Raw genomic sequence first — 19177 nt, 5'->3', positions numbered from 1 at the left:
TTATATCTCTTCTGCTGTAGAAATGACGTGAGCGGTACAGATTGTGCAGATTGGTTCTGTGCAGGAAACAGCTTGCCTGTTTCTAAATCCAGATAAATCCAGTGGCTGCTTGCTTCTAGGGTGGACCCTTGCTTCTAGGGTCCAAAGCTTTAAGAAGTGGGACAAAGGCCAGATTATAAACATATTCAGAATGGGGAGGATTGGTTTTCAGGATGATGGAAGTGATTCATTGGTCAAACAAGCATAAATAATGTGAAATACACACACTTATCTTTCTTAAGAGCTATAATTCTCCTCATTTCACTCTTTGATATAAAATTCCCTCCTTCGACTTCAGCTTTTATTTATCCTGACAGCTGACCCTAATGCACACTTCCTTTACAAATCCAGAGCGCGCAGCATGAGGCAGGAAGCCCCTTCCCCCTGCAGCAACTCCCCCCCTCCAGTGCTTTCTGTTGCAAACAAAGCTGAATTAATGCTAAAGGATGACAAAGCATTCGCACAGCTCATTGGTGCGTCTTCGCCCTCTCTGCCAGATGATGACTCCTCGGAGAGCGGCAGCGCCAACGGGCTGCCGGCCCTGACCTCGCCGGAGGCGCTGGCTGCGGGTGCGAACCCCCAAGATGGCGGGGCTTCCTACAGGGAGGTGGCAGAGAACGGGCTGAGCGCGCCGCTGGACTTCAGCACCACCTCGTCCTCGTCATCCTCCGAGGATCAGCAGCCGGTGAATCTGAGCGACAGACTGCTGCCGGCCGGGAGCTCGCCGCCGAACAGCTACGCAGCAGAACCCAACAAGAAGTTCCCCATCAAAACAGAGGTGAGGAGGAAACCGAGCTTCTCTCTGAGAGATCTCATTCTACGCTGGTAATTTATAACAACTGTAGTACTGAAACGATTAATCAACCTAAGTCAACTATTTAAATCAACCAGTTTAGTGATCGATTAATCGATAACATGCCCAAAAATATTCGATTAATCGTTAACAGGTTAATCAATTACTGAATGATTCATCAAAATAAGTTGATTAATCGTTAACAGACTTAAAACAGGCCATTTGCTGAAAGAACAATATTGTTAGGTGAGTACACAAGCCAAAAATGTACAAAAATAAATACATTTTGCATTAAAGATAAAAAGAAACCTGTTTTATCTGTAAATATGTTCTACTCAATACTTCTCAAGTTGCATAGTTTAAGTTTCAAGTGTTTCAAATCCTGTTAAGCATCTTTTGGTATCTAATTACTATTTAGTTAATCCAAAATTAACCAACAGATCAGCCCTGCACTGTTTTATGACGGCGTATTTGGGCTGTCGTAGATAGAACAAAAAGGAGTAAATTTTCACCAAACAACTCAGACATTTTAAGATTAATCTCAGAAATTGTCTAGAAAAAACAAACAAGTAAATTTGGACTTTTCATGTATTTAGGGCTAGTTGATATGACTGAAAAACATATTATGATATAAGCCTTTGATATCAATCGATATTGATAACTATTGATTAGTTTTTGTTTTAAATATGTGAAATACTGCCAAACATTTGGTGTGACCTTTCATGTTTTATCCACAGTTTTCTCTCCAACCCGTTGTTTTTTACTTTTAAGTAGTTAAGAGGCAAAGTGGCGGAACTTTAAACTGCTGCTGGCCGGTTACACAGCAGCTTGTTGCTAGGTAACCAAAGAATGAGTGAGTTTCTAGGTAACCAAAGAATGAGTGAGTTGCTAGGTAACCAAAGAATGAGTGAGTCAGTTAATTCCACCAATTTTGTTTAGCTAGTTGTTAGAGGTTGAGCGGCTAAAGACTTTCCTCTGCTTACATGTCCCAGAATGCCTTGCGGTTCTCGATCAGAGTTCAATAAAATTATTGAATATTTTATCAGACATATTATCTATTGATATTGACCATGTGTCTATCGAGATATTATAAATTATTTATTGTCCAGCCTTAAATGTGTCATTATTTCATATTAAAGACTGAAATAAAAAATCTGCAAAATGTGCCAATTTTTTAATCCAGTTTATCGATTTACCGTAAGAATAATCAATAGTTTAATCAATAACATCATTCTGGTTTGTCTTCAGTCGCCTCCTTACAGCTCAGGGAGTTATGACTTGGTGAAAACAGAGCTGAGCAGGAGCGCTGAGGACTTGACCTCCAGTCGGGCGCAAATAATTGACGACGATGACGACGATCACGACGACCATGATGACAACGATAGGATCAATGACGCTGAGGGGATGGATCCTGAGAGACTCAAAGCCTTCAATGTGAGTATCCAGTCAAACTGATACTGCCAAACATGTCTGCCATATCAAGTGGGAAATCATGCAACTTCAGGAAACTAAGTTAAATCCATCCCCTTTAGGACTTTCTGCTAAATAACAGAACAAAATTGGACTATTGGTTCACTTTCGGAACCTGCTGGATCAGTACTGGAGTCCTGCTCCCACATTAGATTAGCTGATGGGGCAATCTTAGCAAAACAGCTGTGTTTCCAACCTAAGGTCACTCACATTGAAAACGTGTTGGTACTGGTTCAGTTATTGGATGTCTTTAGAGCAGTGGTGGGCAAACTTTCTGCTCGGCATTTTGTTAGTTACACTGGATTAACAGTTCTTGTTAACCGGCGTTGAGCTCCCTCAGGTGGTTGTTTTATGACATTGTTTTGGCTGCCCCGAGAAAGAATCCAAATCTAAGATGGCTGAACATAATGCTGCAATGTTGAAGTGTTCAGAAGTTATGCTGACATCAACAATGAAGTATTCCTGGTTTGTACAACATTTGTCCGTAATTAATAATTTTTTAAGGGACTTGGTATAAAGCAGCTTGTGTAGTTAAATAGTTTGATTTTAAAGTGTATTCTCACCAGCCTTGTTCAGTACACTTTAATCAAACTGTAGTCCATTTGTGTAGAAAGTCTGGTTCATTTCGGAGGTGTGAATGCATGATCAGACCAAAAAAGTGAGCTCTGGTCCACCTGAAAACCTCTGATTCGGTAGAAGTGAACTTTGGCGCGGTGCGAATGCACAATGGGAATACCAAATGGACCAGAGATTGCTCCAAAACTAGGACACCAACTGTAGCGCAGGGCATTCTGGGTAGATACAACCAAAACAAACTCTACAGTCTTTTGCTAATTGGAGAAATAGTTATTAGTCCAAAGACAGAAGAGAAATCTCACAATCACTAAAATCTGATGCTACTCTTGCTTTGTTTACATTTTGTAAGAAGGAAGCTGTGCTCAGTGTCTTCTTCAGGGGTTTTCATGACGTTTCCTTCAGTAGTTCTTTGTACAGCGCCCCCACAGGCAAGGAGGGGAAACAGGCTTTTCAAATGTTTTGGTTCATCTGACACAATGCAGTGTGAAAGCAAATCACAGCAGCTGAAAATGCTACAAATGTTGCAACTTCAATCACCAGTTGATCTGAGTCTACATACTATCAGGTGTGAAGACACCCTTAGTGTTTATGTGTCCTGTAATTAAATGTGTTGTTACTTTGAGCTGGTATTATACAAAGATGAGAGAAATGCAACCCAATCTGTTCTGCTTGCTTTGTGTGATTTACTGTCTGATCCTGAACAAGCCTCAGAAAAACCAATATAACCAGAGAGTTGCAGAAATGCAAATGTGAGGGAAAAAGCAAACACCAGAGATTTTATCCACTGACTTTATTTCTGCTCCTCCACCCCCTGCCTCTCCTCTTTCGCTCCCCATCATCCCCGCCTCCTTTCTGCCTTTTGTTTCTCACCCATCATTCGACCTCGCTCCCCCTCTCTCCATTCTTTCTGCTCCACATCCCCTCTCTCTCTCTCCATTTCCCCTCCCCCTTGCTCATGGCGTCTGTCAGATGTTTGTGCGTCTGTTTGTGGATGAGAATCTGGACCGCATGGTGCCCATCTCTAAGCAACCCAAGGAGAAGATCCAGGCCATCATCGAGTCCTGCAGCCGCCAGTTCCCAGAGTTCCAGGAGCGCTCCCGCAAGCGCATCCGCACCTACCTCAAATCCTGTCGCCGCATGAAAAAAGGCGGCTTCGAGGTAAAAAAAAGAAAAAGAAAAGTTATCATCCCAGTTAAACTCCTTTATATAAAAAAGTATGAATAATGCTGCCAAACATGTCAGCAGATCCGTCCAACGCCCCCTCACCTCACCTCTGCCATGGCTGAGAACATCCTCGCTGCCGCCTGTGAGAGCGAAACCCGAAATGCTGCCAAGAGGATGCGGCTCGACGTCTACCAACCGACGGTAAACGTCTTGGCGGGCGGAGTGTCCTAATACACCCTGGAGACTGCACAACCACCAGTAACCAAAAACTGCACAAAACCAACGATGCACCGATGAGGCAAAACATTACGACCAATCACAAGTGAAGGAAACAGCATGGACGGCATCTTCACCATGGCTGTTGGGTTGAATATATTAGACAGGAAATTACTATTTCACTGCAAACGTATTTTTGGTGTAGTATCTTAGTACACCTAACGTCAGACAAAACTACCTTCCAAGTAACTTTTCAGTAAAATATAAGAGCTTGTTTTTTTACTTTATGTTTATTGATTGTGTTTCATTTATCAATCACATACAGAACACAGTGGAACAACTGTCAACAAGAAGAAGTACTTACATTCTGACAAAGATGAACAGATACAGGATGAAAAACAGCATGCAAATTTACATCCCAATCTTTGGTTTTTTTGAGCAGCATTTAAAGATAAGAGCTTGTTTTAAGTCAATAATTCATTAATCTTGATGAAAAATACTAGTTGCACTGGCAGATTATTTCACTTATAACAATTTTTCCCATCTTAGAAGTAAAATAATTGGCAACTTCTGCTGGAGGGCAAAGAGCTGCTATAACCAATGACTATCATTGGTTTTAGCTTTCCAGTTGTCAATATATCGCGCTAAATCTTAAATGTATGTGTGATACATACTATCACACATACACGCAACTTTAGCTTTGCTAGTAATTGTCAATTCAATGACAACTAGATAAAGTTTTAATTAAGAAAAAAAATAGTGTTGGAGAGGGAAGTAGCTCAGTTATGCTAGCTTGACTTTGGCAACCTGAGCATCTAGATGTGCTGCAGAACTTGGTGTGTTTCGGTTCAGTTAGAAAAAAGACGGCCAACACACCAACTCTCTGACAGATCAGATCAGTAGAACAGTTTATTTTAGTTTTGATTAGCTAATCAATCACCGCTATGTTCAGATGATCATTTATCAATAATTTTAAAATAAACATCAAGGCTGAAAACATAAAACTGTAACAGACTGAATGTTCAGTTCTTTGTGTGGGAATTGTTTGCGTGTTTTTTGGTGTTTGTTCTTGATACATTAGTGGAGTTGTTGTCAGTCAGTTGCTATGACAACCAGTCTGTGTGTAGTGTAGCTGACATAGAGTGAAAAGTAGAATACAGGTTATTTAATGGTTTTCTGTGTTATTTTTCCCTTTACCCTTTATTAAATTAATAATACCAACAACTCCAGGTTTTATTTTGTTAACGGATTTGTTCTATAGCAACAACGCAGCTATGGATGAAAATAAAAGAATAGTCTTTTTTCCCTCCAGCATTGTGCGCATGCACGAAATTTCCGCACGCAAACGAAAACACAAAACATGTCTGTAATAGAGTCCAAGCATTGACAGGTCATTCTTTTTAACAGATGGTCGTAATAATATGCATAATCTCTGTACATTGTTCTACCCAAATTGAAAACAAGCGTATTTCTCCCAGGACGAGCCCGCCTCCGCTGACAAACCCATCACAAGGGATCCAGCTCCTGTGGCGCCGTCAGGGTTCACTATTGCCAGCGCAGCTTTTGCCCAAGACCAACTTTACACCAACGGAGGCCTCAACTATAACCTGCGGGGATACGGGACAGTCGGCAGCACCCAGCAGAGCTCCAGTGCTGCACAAACCAATGGTGAGTCCAGATCTATGAACAAACATGGCAGACTGAGAAGTAATTTTAATGCTTTTTAACGCCTGGTTCAATTAATTCAAAAGGACGTTAGAAAATCTGACCTCATATGTTATCAACGTCCGTCTGTTAGTGTTTTTACAATTTTAAAACATTCTTGATGAGAAAGACGAACCTATATCGATAATCAGAGAGGAGGAAATGTTGAGTCACTGGTTGCCATGGTGATTCCTGACTTTTCTAGAGAGCTCTCGGTAGGACAGGCAAACAAGAACTTAAGCCTCGAATGAACAAGAGCTGTATGAAAACTGTAAGTCGTTCTGAAAAACCTGTGGAGTCAAGAGTTGTAGAGCTTTCTAATGGAGACATATGCAAATTTATATGTTCCTGCACCATTTTATACAGGAAATCTGAGAGATTTAAGACGCCATTTAATTCTAAGTTGAAAGCTGTGAGCTGAAACAAGGGGAGTGAATTAGAGTTTGAGCGAACATACTCAACGCTCTGAGAAGATTCAACACAAAACCATCAGTCCTACAGCAGCGGGTGACACACTGGGTAAAAAAAGACAAAAATCCCTTCAAATGGATGTAGAAATTGTTGTGGTGGAGATGAAACTACGAACACCCGAAAGTATTTTAAAAAATTTTGTAGTTAAATGTGTGTAATGAGTGTGAGACATTATCACTATGTAAGTTGAACATCACATGGAAAAATCTTAAAAATAAAAAATGCAATAAACAATGACTGTAATAAAAAGTATAGCAGAGATATGTATATAAATGTATATATGCATGTATATAAATTGAGAGATTAAAATCAGAATTGTGAGATAAAAGTTAGGATTATAAGAAAAAAATATGAATTCTGAGATTAAAATCAAAATTGTGACTTCTTTCAGTTTCCCTAATCCTCTTCCTTATTCAACAGTACTCTTATATTGGTACCTTTAATTACATACATACAAAATGTTCTTGCTATTTGAACATACATGGACTAGTATTCTTTGGGTCTGACTTGACTTTCTTTATCTCTAAATTTTTATCAAGTTTTGTCCATAAAATCCATTGTTTTGTTAGTATTCAGTTTCAGATTGGTGATAAATAAACTCTGTTTTCCTCTCTTAAACTTTATACTTCAAACTTGCAATATGAAATAATAACCACAGTAGTATATCTCCTAAATATTCAATATTTTCAGCCTAACTTTACTTTCATGTAGTTCCTATAGTATAAATCCCAGCACGCTCTAATATTTAATTAATATATTTTCAGGTCTTACAGCTTTCGTTGTCCACCTTCTGCTGTTTTCACTGCTCACACCGTTACTCACACTTCAACCACATCCACAGTTTTAATGTTTAATCAGTTGTAAATGTTTCAACATGAAGATTTTACATAAAGCTATTAAAAAAACATGGGATGTGTCAAAGAGAACGTAGATAAATGCCAGAATGTCCCTCTGAGGCAATATTTTTAATTTTTAATCTGCCAATGATGTGCTCAGAAATCTACTTTATTTAAGATGTATGGAATAAATTGTGCAAAACGCTTTAGTTTTTATTCATAAGCAGAAGCAGTATTATTTTCCACTAAAGAAGTTATGCATTATTACGTCATTTCCATTAAATCAGTGTAAAAAGGTCTTCAAACAATATTATCGCTTATCGCAATAATTTCTGAGACAATTAATCGTTCAGCAAAATTTGTTATCGTGACAGGCCTACTCATATCTGTCGACCTCAATAATTATTGATCGGTTTTTAGTTTCAAATATCTGAAATAATCCCGAGCTGGAGGCGTGACTGTTCCTGTTTTAGCCACAGCTTTCACTCCACAGTGTTGGTTTTTATTTTTAAACAATTATGAGACAAAATGGCGGAACTTTAAACTGCTGCTGCAGCAGTTACTCAGCAGGTCGTTGCTAGGTAACCAAAGAGTGAGTGGGTTGCTAGGTAGCCAAAGAGTGAGATAGTCAATTGGTGCCAATCAACTTTGCTTTAGCTGTCAGAGATTCTGGATCAGAGTTCAGTGAATATTCTATGTATTGAATATTGGATACTCTATCTGATGTATTGATATTGATTACGTGTCGATCGTGATTTAAGTTATTATTGATTTATTGTCCAGCGCTAGGATAAAGACGTTCTTAGTTTAAGAAGTAAGCCGAATGTTCAATCTGTTACCTCCACAGGTCCCACAGATCTGAGCATGAAGTCCGTCGGCCCAAACTCCTCTTCATCCTCCTCCTCGTCCTCCTCCGCCTCCAACAGTCACGGTCAGGGCGGCGGCGGTGGCGGGGCGTCCGCCCAGCTCAGCCCTCCGGAGGTGACGGCGGTGAGGCAGCTAATCGCCGGGTACCGGGAGTCCGCGGCCTTCCTGCTCCGCTCGGCGGACGAGCTGGAGAACCTGATCCTGCAGCAGAACTGAGTCCAAACCAGACCGTGCCAACGCCCTCCCCCCCTCAGCCTGTCCTCCTCTGTCTCTCTCACATCCTGGCAGACTTTCACACACAAAGACACGATCCTACACGAGCGATACCGCAGTGCATCGTGGGTAACGTAGGCATGGAACCTCCACTTGTTCCCACACGGCTATGTTCTGAAACATATCACGGGCTGAAACACGACGATTTATGCATTTGGTTGACCTTAGTGCCCTGCTTTGTGTAGCCATCCCATCAACTTCATCACACCAGTGGAAACCTCCATTTGTCTCAGGAAGCGATGATCAGAAAAAAACAAAACAAAAAAAAAAAACGATGTGTACTGATGAGGTGTTGGATTAGTTTAACCCCAAAAACATCAAATTAGCGATCAGCACCGTTATTTCTGGTATTAAACCGGAAAACGTGTGCAGTGCAGGTTTAATCGGGTTTTATTCTGAATCTTTAACACCGTGTTAACCTCAACAGCTGCTGATTTTACAACATACGCCAAAAAAATAAAATAAAAAATACAAGAACGAACGAAAGGATTAAACACAGTGACAAAAAAGAAGATCTGACAGATTTGCAAGAATGTCTTTAGCTAGGTTGATTTTATTTTCAGTAAATTTTTGTGTAAAACGCTCTATGGCAGGCTGTTAGTTGTCATGAGTGAAAAGGCAGAAAAATCTTAGGAAACGTGGGTCAGAAATCCATCCTGATGAATTAGAAAGTCGTTGAATTGGTGATTTATTCCAGTATTTCAATTCAAAGTGAAACTTATGTCTTATTTAAAATGATACGTTAATGTTTCTGATAATTCTCAAACATGTAATTATTCCAGTTTTTCCTTCCACCCAACTTTCCATAAATGCATAACTACAGCGCTGCGTGAACATGTACTATTCAAATGTTCTGAGAAAGTGATTTCTTTATTATATAAACTTATAATGAGTCCCTCCAGGATTTTATGGTGACCTTTTTGTGATTGTTGTGGCCAAAAATGACAGATTTTTCAAATTTAAACTTAACATGATCTTACAAAAACATTTAGATTGCAGCACATAACCTTCCCTAAAAAAATGGATTTTAACATAGTTAATATTTAAAGTGCAAATAGGACTTTCAAGTAGCTTTTTAATGGAAAGTTTGGTGAAAGAAAAAAGTTTGAGAGCATTCTTGAGATAAGAATATTGGATTTTGTGAATCCATCACATTGAAAGATGCTTCAAATATATATGGATGTGTAATTAATCTCTGAGTTTCACAATTTAAATTCAACTAGTGGAATAAATAAACTTTTCGGTGATGTTATTATTATTATTAACTGAGATGCACCTCTACTTGTCAGGGAGAAAAATATTAATATAATATTTAGACTGTTTGGTTAGGAACCAGTGCTAGAGGGAAGTAAAAGAAAAAGGTGCAATATGGAGTTAATTTGATTTTAAAATGAAGGCGTTTCACCTCAGCCGTCTTTTGCTCCAACAGTCGAGTTTGTAAAAACAAGAGATATCTAATGCAGCATTGTAGCCAATTTCAATGTTGTTGTTCGTCGTCAATGCTGACCTCATGACTGAGGCGCCATCAGTCGTTCTTGTTGTGACAGAAAGGACCTGGCAGAAAACGAGACTCGATGTTGCACGTCTTGTTTTACTTTTGCGTGTTTTGAAGCGTTTTCTATAGATTTCTGTTTTTAAAAAGACACAGAGTGAAGCTTAGGCGCGTCTGCTGCTGACAGGCGGCACACACCCCTCCTCCTTCTCCTCCGCCTCCCTCCGTCTGCCCGTCTGTCCCGACGACCTCGGCGGCGTCCGCGCGTTCTTCATCACGTCCTGACACACGCTATTCGACAAGAAGCAAGAGACAATCTGAAGAAGATGCGATCGCATCGCAGTTTACTCTCCCGGCTTTCTGCTACGGTGTGTGTTTGTACAGAGTGTCAGAGCACAGACGAACATCTCCTACTGGTGAGTCACTCAGCACAAAAACTGTTTGTCTGTGTGTGTGTGTGTGTGTGTGTGTGTGGGCGTGGGTGTGTGTGGGTGTGTGTGTGTGTGTGTGTGCGTTTTCCAGTTGTCTTAATGTTGTGCTGATTTTGTGTTTGCGGAGTGGAAGTGGCATGACCCAGTTTGTACAACCTGTGAAGATTTGATTCAGTCGGCTGAAACATTCCTAACAGAAGCTGCGTTTCCATTACAAATGTGCGTAAATCTTCCGCTAACATCCAAAATACACAATTTCGCAACTGCGGTCTTTCCATTAGAGGAGAAATTAAATTAAAATCAAACATGAATAAGCTTGTTTACGCGATAAGTCATTAAAAAAACATGCCAGCGGCGGATGTAAACAGTTACGTGAGATATACTTATAATTCAGTCGCCAATCAGAGGAGACGTCTGTGTTTTATTCAGGCGTTGGCGTGACAACCCCCCGCCTTCGTGGGAGCGGCTACATATGCGCATTTTGGGGATTTCACAGATAAACTTTGAATTTAACACGTTGGACGATACACAACTTTTTATGAACTTTTTATGCTTTGAGAGCTCTGGTGGAGCCAGCTGCAGATTGCCTGACAAAAACAAAAACAAAAAAAAACACGCCATCATCCTAATACCACTTCCTGTTGTCTTCTTTGTCGTTTCTGCTAGTAGTAACATCCGGCGGCTCATCATATGACTCGTGTGATGAGAAAAAATTGTCTTCATTCAAACCACATCCTAGTGGTTGTTTTTAAGAATGTTTTATCAAAAAACGTGAGTTCTTTTTTAATTGGCGTGTTTCTACTAAACAAATTTTAATTTGTGCAATGCTGTCAATGGACTCGCCCGTGGTGCTACCAAATGCACTTATTACAAATGACAAAACTTTGTCAATATTCCACTAATGTCGAAAGAAATAAAAAAATTTAATTGTGATATTTCCATTTAATAAAAAATGCAATTAAAATCACCCATGAATAAGTTTGTTCACGTGATAAATCATTAAAAAACATGGCACGTCATCATCCTCCAACTACTTCCTGTCTTCTTCTTATTTGTGTTTTCTGCCAGTAGTAACATCCGGTTGTGAGACTCGAGTGTGTCTATTGCAGATAAACCAATTTCGCTACGGCCATAAAACCACCTCACCCTAAAATGATTTTTTTGACGAGTTGTTTTTAAATTGCCATGTTGACTTTAAGCAAATTTATTTTCATAATTTCAATTTGCACAATTTTATGGTTAATGGAAACGCAGCTACTAACTCTTCGAGCGGCCACAAAGCGGCTTGCACCTTATCAATTAGTCTGAGAAGATAGGAAATATATTTCTGTATCTTTAAAACTTTTCACACGTGTTTTTCATCCGTCTGGTTTCCAAGTTGGACACACATGACCTAACGGTTCTTTTATTTGTCTTCTTATGACTGGGCCGAGCAACATTCCCATTTACTTTCTATCATATATTGCAAGTTTGGAAGCACTTTATAGCTCAGGATTAGGGAAATTTAAGATGGTGGCTTCAGCGTGTCAATACCTCATTTGAGATCTCAGCTTCAGTTCACACACAAATATAGCAAACATGTCCTTCTCCGTCCATGTCCTGTCCGAGGGGTGTTTCAAAACAGAGGCTCAGACCTAAACTCTACGTTAAAAAATATCTGTAACATTTGTTTGGCGTGCAGTGGAAATGAAAAATCCATTGCAGGTTAAAAAGCAAGGTTTCTGTGATGTAAAATGAGACAAAGAGAAATAATCAAGGTATCAGTCAGGAGAAGGCTTCCTAAAGCATTAGATATATGTGGGGCTGGGTTATAATCAATTTTAAAGTTTAATCAAATTTTGGGGTTTTGAAGATTTAATTTTTGGAAAATCTAGATTTTTTTTCACCAATTCATTCTGGCTTTCCATAGTTTAAAGGGTGGCCATCTTGTTTTACAAGAGCGTTTTACAGTTTCCATTTAGTTTTAATTTTGAATTCAGGCCAACTCTATGACGGAGGCTAAGATTTTTTTCTTTATTATGAGAATAAAGCCATACAACTACAAAGCTGAAATAATACGGGAATAATAAAGTACTAATTTTATGAGAATCTCAACAGATAAATTTCTGAAGAAAACCAATACACATAATACATAATACTAGGGCTTCAGAAATCAGGACATTATAAAACTGATCTGATTCAAATCTAACATTGTCTATAAAAATACACAGTGGATTCCATATTATATGTGCCATTACTTATTAAAAGCTGAAGTAAAACCATATATGGAGGAACTAAGCACACCATTTGTTGCACGGACTTTGTTCTTTGGATTGCAAACCTGAGTTCAAGCTAACTAAAAAGTTAGTTGCTCTGACCCCAAAGCACTAAACATCAGTTCTTCTAAAGCTAGCTTTTTCCTTCAGTTCCTGTTGTTTTTTTCAGTAGTTCTTGGTGCAGCGCCCCCACGGGTGAGGAGGGGAACAGCCTTTTCAATTAGTTTAGCTTGTTTGACACAGTGCAGTATAAAAGTGAATTGCAGCAACTAAAAATGTAACAAATGCTGCAGTTTTTGTCCTTAATTGAACCAAACATACCAGACTATGAGGTGCCGTTTATAAATGGGAGTTTGCATAGAGGCCCTCAAAACTTTTATTTTGATATTCCATTTCTTCTTATCGGCAATCTATTTTGCATATTAACTAAATATTTAGCTTGGATCTAAATATTTACCTATAGGCAAAATATTTAGCTATACACCAAATATTTCACTAAATATTTAGCTTTTTGCTAAATATTTTGCTTACAGGTATGAGCTAAATATTTTAGCTTATTGAAAATATTTATTTTCAAACTAAATATTCAACTTGCTATCTGTTTAGGTTGCTAGGTAGGTTATAGCTAAATATTTAGCCAACAACCTAAATATTAAGATAGCAAGCTGAATATTTAGTTAAAAAATTTAATGTGTTAGTAAAGTAAATATTTAATTTGGTGTTAAATATTTAATTTTGAAACTAAATATTTAATTTGAAATCTAAATATTTAGGTTACTAATTTGAAAGTTAGGTATATAGTTTGTAAACTAAATATAGCTTCTGAATTAAATACTTTATAAATGTATGAATAAAATGGTGAAAATATGACTTTAAAAAATAACAAAGATCCTGTAAATTTTTTACATTGTAACTTTACTGTAAAAACAGCCTCAGTTAAGATTCATTTTTATTTAATTAATGACAATGTGGGATCTGTTGTGTGTTTTTCTACACAGTTTAGGTTTAAATATTGATATAAGCTGGTAAATATCTGATCATTTTGACCGTCTTCAGCTCCAGAAGTGAATTTTTTCCGCCTCCTCTGGTATTTTTTGCGACACCCCTCAGGACGTAACCGCAGACGAGCTCTCACACGTCTTCCACGTCCCCCGTCCTGTTTGTTAGCGTAGCAGAACCTCTCCTCCTCTCCACCTGCAGCTCAGCGCCAGGCTGAGGCCCGTCCATCCAAACCAAACCCCCGCCTGCAGATCGGCTCCCCGTGCCCTCTGACCCCCCGCTGAGCAAACACGTTTAGCTGTGTGCTGAAGTTACTGTGACCAACAGCGAAAAAACTTGTCGTCATGTTGTTGTTTTGTTATATTTCCCAACGACGCCCAATGATTTTTTGCTCTTTGTATTGACTTGACAATGTAATCTATTGGTGTTGACTAAAATGCCCTGGTAGCTTGTGGATTGCTAAAGTGGTCAGATAAATGTACTGTAAACCTGTACAAAGAGTGATAAAAGATGTTTTGAACCTTTTCTTTTTCTGTGGGTACAGCACTGTTAAAAAAAATCAAAGTGGTTTTAGCCCTTGCCTGTTTTAACTTATCATTTTGTGATGGTCTGTATAACTTCTATTGTTATTTATATTATTTGAGTTGTTGCCTCTCCTGCACTGGTAAGAGACTGTAGCTCTGTGCAGGGGTTCGTACTGTAAACCTGTGTGAAGCTTTGTATTTTCCCTCTCTGGTTTTGGACTCAGTGAAAGTGTGATGTTTACATGTACAGTTTTTGAGAATATTTTGCGTTTTTTGTTTGTTTTCTGCATCTTATTCTTTCCCCCCCTCTCGCCCGCTCCTCTCACCTAGCCTCCCCTCGCCCTGATCTGTGTTCATTCGCTTAGAGAGTTTTTGCTTTCTGTTGTTTCACTGCATCGTGACCTCTCCGACGACTCGGTCACGCGGTCAGAGTGAGCCGTGCACGACGGCGTTGTGGTGGCTTCCAGCATTTAAAATGGTAATATTTAAGAGAAAAAAAAAAACACAAGGGGGAGTTTCACAACTTCTCAAAGTGGACCAGCAAAGATTTATTAAGGATTAAGATGACTTTAACAGTTTTAAACCCTGTTGTGGCCTAAACAGAGTGAGCAGAGACTGGTGGGATGTCGGTACATTTATTATTCTACTATAAGTGCTCGTATTGACTTAGTATCCTGGCGTGTTGTCGGGGAAAACTCCTCGTTCTTAATCCGACTGGTGCCCTGAAAGGTTCACTTTGACCTGTTGTAACATCTCCTGGTAACATGAAAGCCATTCCCCTCTTCTGGCCTTTAAAGGGGAACCCATAAACCTCAGGAAATACTGATTCTCCGACTTTAGTTTTATCCACTACTTTCTTCTAAAGTGAGAGTTAAGTCTCTAAACTTAAAAAAAAAACAACAAAAAAAAAACATTAACATTTATATGAGATGTCTATTGTTTTGTACATTTATCATTGTGATTTAAAGGTGGAGCTTTTTCCAGTACGTGTGACTTAATATTTTGGGTTTTTCTTTTTGAGTGTTTATTGGTATTGATATTTATTAATATATGTGAAACTACAAAAAGAAAAAAAAAAGACAAAAGAAAAGGTTGGACCTTTTTTTCATTGGTATGTTTCATGCAAAACCGTCCAGGTGAGATTTTCTCCGCCTCTTACATATCACTAACGAGGGACCTGTGTTCGTTTGGAAATAGCGCTTTTTTTCAGTGTTGCATCAACGCTATGAAAAACAAAAAATTTTAAAAAACGGATAAAAATAAAAAACAGTGAGAAAAAAAAAACAGGAAGCAAAACAGTGGTTTACCAACTGCAGAGCTGCGAAGCTCTCCTCTTCTCCTGAGATGTCAGTAATTGAATAAAACAGTGCGATGAGCTATCAAACTGACATTAGTGTCCTGGTTTTCATTTTCTCCTTTTTTTGTCTGCAAATATGTCTTGGGTTTTACCTACTGTCTAATGTATTATCTGCTTCCTACACTAGAGGGCGGCAGAGAGTCAAAATCAACTGTTGCCGAGGTAACGAGCTGCAGGAAACAAGCCCAATGTTGTTTATAACGTGATTTACCGGTAGGTGATACATACACGAGTAAAATAAAGACAAATAAAAGGATGACACAACCAACAGAAATAGTTTGACTCTCTAAAGTCTGAAAGCTTGTTAAGGATATTATAGGTGAAAAAAACGTAAAATTTGACCAAAATGCTCAGACATTTTGAGATTTATATCACACATCTTTGTGAAAAAACAAGAAAATTTTTAAAAATTGGATATCAATTTTTTAATTAATCTCTGAAATTCTGTTGAGAAAATGTGGAAATTTTTTAGTTGAAAATTTGTGAGAAAAAAAACATTTTAAAATTTTAGATTAATCTCAGAAATGTTGTAGAAAAAGCAAGAAACTTTGAGTTTGAAAAGTCAAAATTTGCGAGAAAAAGAATCAGGAAAGCGTAGACTAACCTCAGGAGTTTTTTCCTTATGAAAAAGCTTCAAAAATCTAAAATGCCATACAAATTTTTAAACTAATCTCTGAAATTTTTTTGAGGAAAAAAATTGAAATTTCTGAGTTTGATAGGTTGAAAATTTGGGAGAAAACGATTGAAAATTTTTAATTCATCTCAGAATTTTTTTTATAGGAAAACCAAGGACATTTCTGAGTTTGAAAAGTCAAAGATTTGTGAGAAAAAACCTCGGAAACCTTTTTAGGCTTTTAAAAATATATAAACAAGGAAATTTCTGAGCTCCAAAACTTTAAAATTTGCTAGAAAAAACTCAGAAATTTTCAGATTAACCTCAGGAATTTTCTAGAAATGCTTTCAAATTTCCACAGTCCAAAAGTCGAACATTTGATATAAAACACTGAGAAGTTTTTAGATTAATCTCAGAAATTTTCCAGTTTCAAAAGTAAAAAGTTTTAGACTTTTTAAACTCTGAAAATGTCCAAAAGTTGAACATTTGTGACTTTTGAAGCTCAGAAATGTCCTTGTTTTTTCTAGAACATTTCAGAAATGGAGCTAAAGGAAGAAGAACTTGTTGTGTTGTGGGTCGTTCTGTTTTAGTGATCTACTTTCTTCCGGGACGGAGTGTGTTCATGTGACCCGTTCAAGTTTCTGACAGGAATATTTGTCACGGCGGTTTCATCTGGGTCGGCTCGCGCCTGGCAGAATTCTCAGCTGGTTCTGCAAACAGAGCTTTGAGTGAAACTGGACATCGTGTTTCCCCAGAACCGGGCCAAGATTCCCGACCAACACTGACCTCATTGCTGCATGTGAACACAGTTTATTTACTTTAGTTCAGATTTTGTTGTCCACCAGCTCCTATAGTTAAGAGAACAAAAAGCGAAATTCCTGGTGGACTTTTTAAAATTATTATTAGAAAAAAAGCATTTAAAAATTTTGAAAATAAAAATTAATGTTCCTGCAACATATAAATTTGGAACAAAAATTTAATTCTTTACAAAATTCACTGCACATATAGCTAAAACATCTCTGTCCAGAGACATTAATTATATGAAGAACTTGAACCAACATGAATTACAATGACATTTAATTTACATTTTTAATCAATAAAGAATTTTTGAATGGAATTAAATTTAATACTTTTATAGTATTTAATCATATTAACACATGCAGAAGTAGAGCATCAGTCCTAAATAAAGAAATTAACTAGGGCTGCAACAAACGATTATTTTAGTTATCTATTAATTTATCAGTTATACTGACGATTAATCGATCAATCAGTAAGAGAAATTTGGTATACCCTGCTGATTTTTTTTGTTTCAGTATTTCTCATACAATATTAGGAATACATTAAAAGATGCAAAAGAACAAATAATTCAATTCCTTCTTTATATGAGAAGATAAACATTATGAGCTAAAATTCAACAACACAACATTCCTTTAGTGTTTTTTTATATTTTAAATTGAAAATGTTTATCCTTTTCTTACAATTTTGTCTTGTTTATTTATCTAAGGATGTTGTAAATTTCCTCTTTTTGAGTCTGGATTTTCCAGTTAATGATTAATTGATTACTAATTTAGTAGACATTTAAAAAATGATTAATCACATTTAATCATTCCAGTCCTAAAATAAACCAGCTTAAAATGAAGGGGAAACACATATTAATCGTGTTTATTGAGTAACTTTGAGTATTTCTTGGGTTCAGCACGTTTCAGTGTTTACAGTTCAGCTGTGAACCGAAAACAAAATGGATTCCCTGGATTCGTCTGAGCGACCTTTCACCCAGATCCTGCTTTCTGGTCGTCTTTTGGGATGAAAAACAGAATTAAAGTGCTTTCATCTGAGTGATTAGTCACATTATTTGTGACAAAACTGATGAGAATTTTAGTTCCTGCATGAAAGTTTTATTTTCAGTGTTTTAACATTTTTATAGATTTTGACTTGTTGATTCCAAAATGTTTATTCCTCCCTCGTCTAGCAGAATGATTTCTAAACAACATTTAGCAAATTATAAGACGTTTCGAGGGGAAATCTTTGAGAGCATAACATTTTTAAAAACCCCAAACAAAACAAGTGGATTGTTGTTTTTCTGTTTATAGAAGAAATATGGAACAAAAAAAACAAAAGAGAGCAGAAACTATTTATTTATGTTTTATGTTGTTATATTTAGAGGGAAGCTTTAGTAAAAGATTTGACCACAACCAGCCTTTAATAGGATGTTTATGGTCTTGTTGGGGCCCGAAATGAAAATGAGTTTTAAGTCAACATGTGACAAAAACTCAAGAAAAAACCCCTGTAAACTGTAAATCAATTAAACAAACACTCTTTGCAAACAGTATGTGTTTTTTGGGAATGAGCCTCAGCTAAATTCTCTAAAACCGCTGCAGATGCTGGTGTTGAAATGTGTTTTTGTTGAATTTAAGACCAGAGAACTTGGCTAACAGAAGGGAACACAAACAGAAAACACAAACACGCCGCGGCGGTGTGGGGCGATAAACCGTCACGGTGCCAGCATGCAGCTTTTTCTGTGGCTCGTGGGCCCAGGCGGGTCCATCCGTCCGGCTCGTGTTGCTGATCAAATATGACCCTAAAACAGGACGGCACTTTAGACCCGGAACAGGAACGAACCTTTTCACCTGAGCTTAAAATATACAATGAGTCACTGAGTCTGGTAAAGCCGAGCTCTGCATGTCTCTTTTCTCTCATCTTATCTTATCTGGGCTGAATGAACTTGTGTGTTTGGGCCCCGGATGTCCGACCGTGCCGGGCCGGACACCTTTGGTCCAGATTCTTTTAGAGCCAACTGATGGGCACAAGCAGCCTGTGCTGCAGGAAGCTGGCAAGAGCTGTTCCCGGCAGCTAAGGCAGACAAAAAAATAATAATTTATAACTAAAAACAAAAGATATGATTGAACTACAATGTAGATAGAGAACAAAATGAAGAGTAAATTCACACCCAAAAACAATGAAGATTTTGTTCTCCAAAAGCTCAATGTTTGTGAGAAAAAACTCAGAAAGCTTTAGATTAACTTCTGAAATTTTCTAGAAAAAACTTGGAAATATCTGAGTGCAAAAAGTAAAAAATTTGCAAGACAAAAATCAGAAA

General features: G+C 37.8%; 1 protein-coding gene across 2 annotated transcripts in view; it reads left to right on the top strand.

Annotated features, from left to right (window-relative positions):
• nol4la (nucleolar protein 4-like a) overlaps positions 1–9159 on the top strand; it is a 39096-nt gene extending 29937 nt beyond the window's left edge. Inside the window, exons 6-11 of one of the 2 annotated variants that reach the window (XM_032550375.1) lie at positions 537–817; positions 2081–2266; positions 3848–4036; positions 4124–4243; positions 5737–5926; positions 8117–9159. In XM_032550375.1, coding sequence (XP_032406266.1) covers positions 537–817; positions 2081–2266; positions 3848–4036; positions 4124–4243; positions 5737–5926; positions 8117–8352 — 1202 coding nt within the window. In that variant the 3' untranslated portion in view covers positions 8353–9159. Of the gene's footprint in view, positions 1–536; positions 818–2080; positions 2267–3847; positions 4037–4120; positions 4244–5736; positions 5927–8116 lie in introns of both variants that reach the window. The other variant, XM_032550295.1, reaches the window with a different exon arrangement.
• The last annotated feature ends 10018 nt before the right edge of the window (positions 9160–19177 follow it).

This window comes from Xiphophorus hellerii, chromosome 1 (assembly GCF_003331165.1).
Source record: "Xiphophorus hellerii strain 12219 chromosome 1, Xiphophorus_hellerii-4.1, whole genome shotgun sequence".
Lineage (NCBI taxonomy): Eukaryota > Metazoa > Chordata > Actinopteri > Cyprinodontiformes > Poeciliidae > Xiphophorus > Xiphophorus hellerii.
Note: the sequence above shows the minus strand (reverse complement) of the source record. Positions and strands in the feature narration are given on the sequence as shown.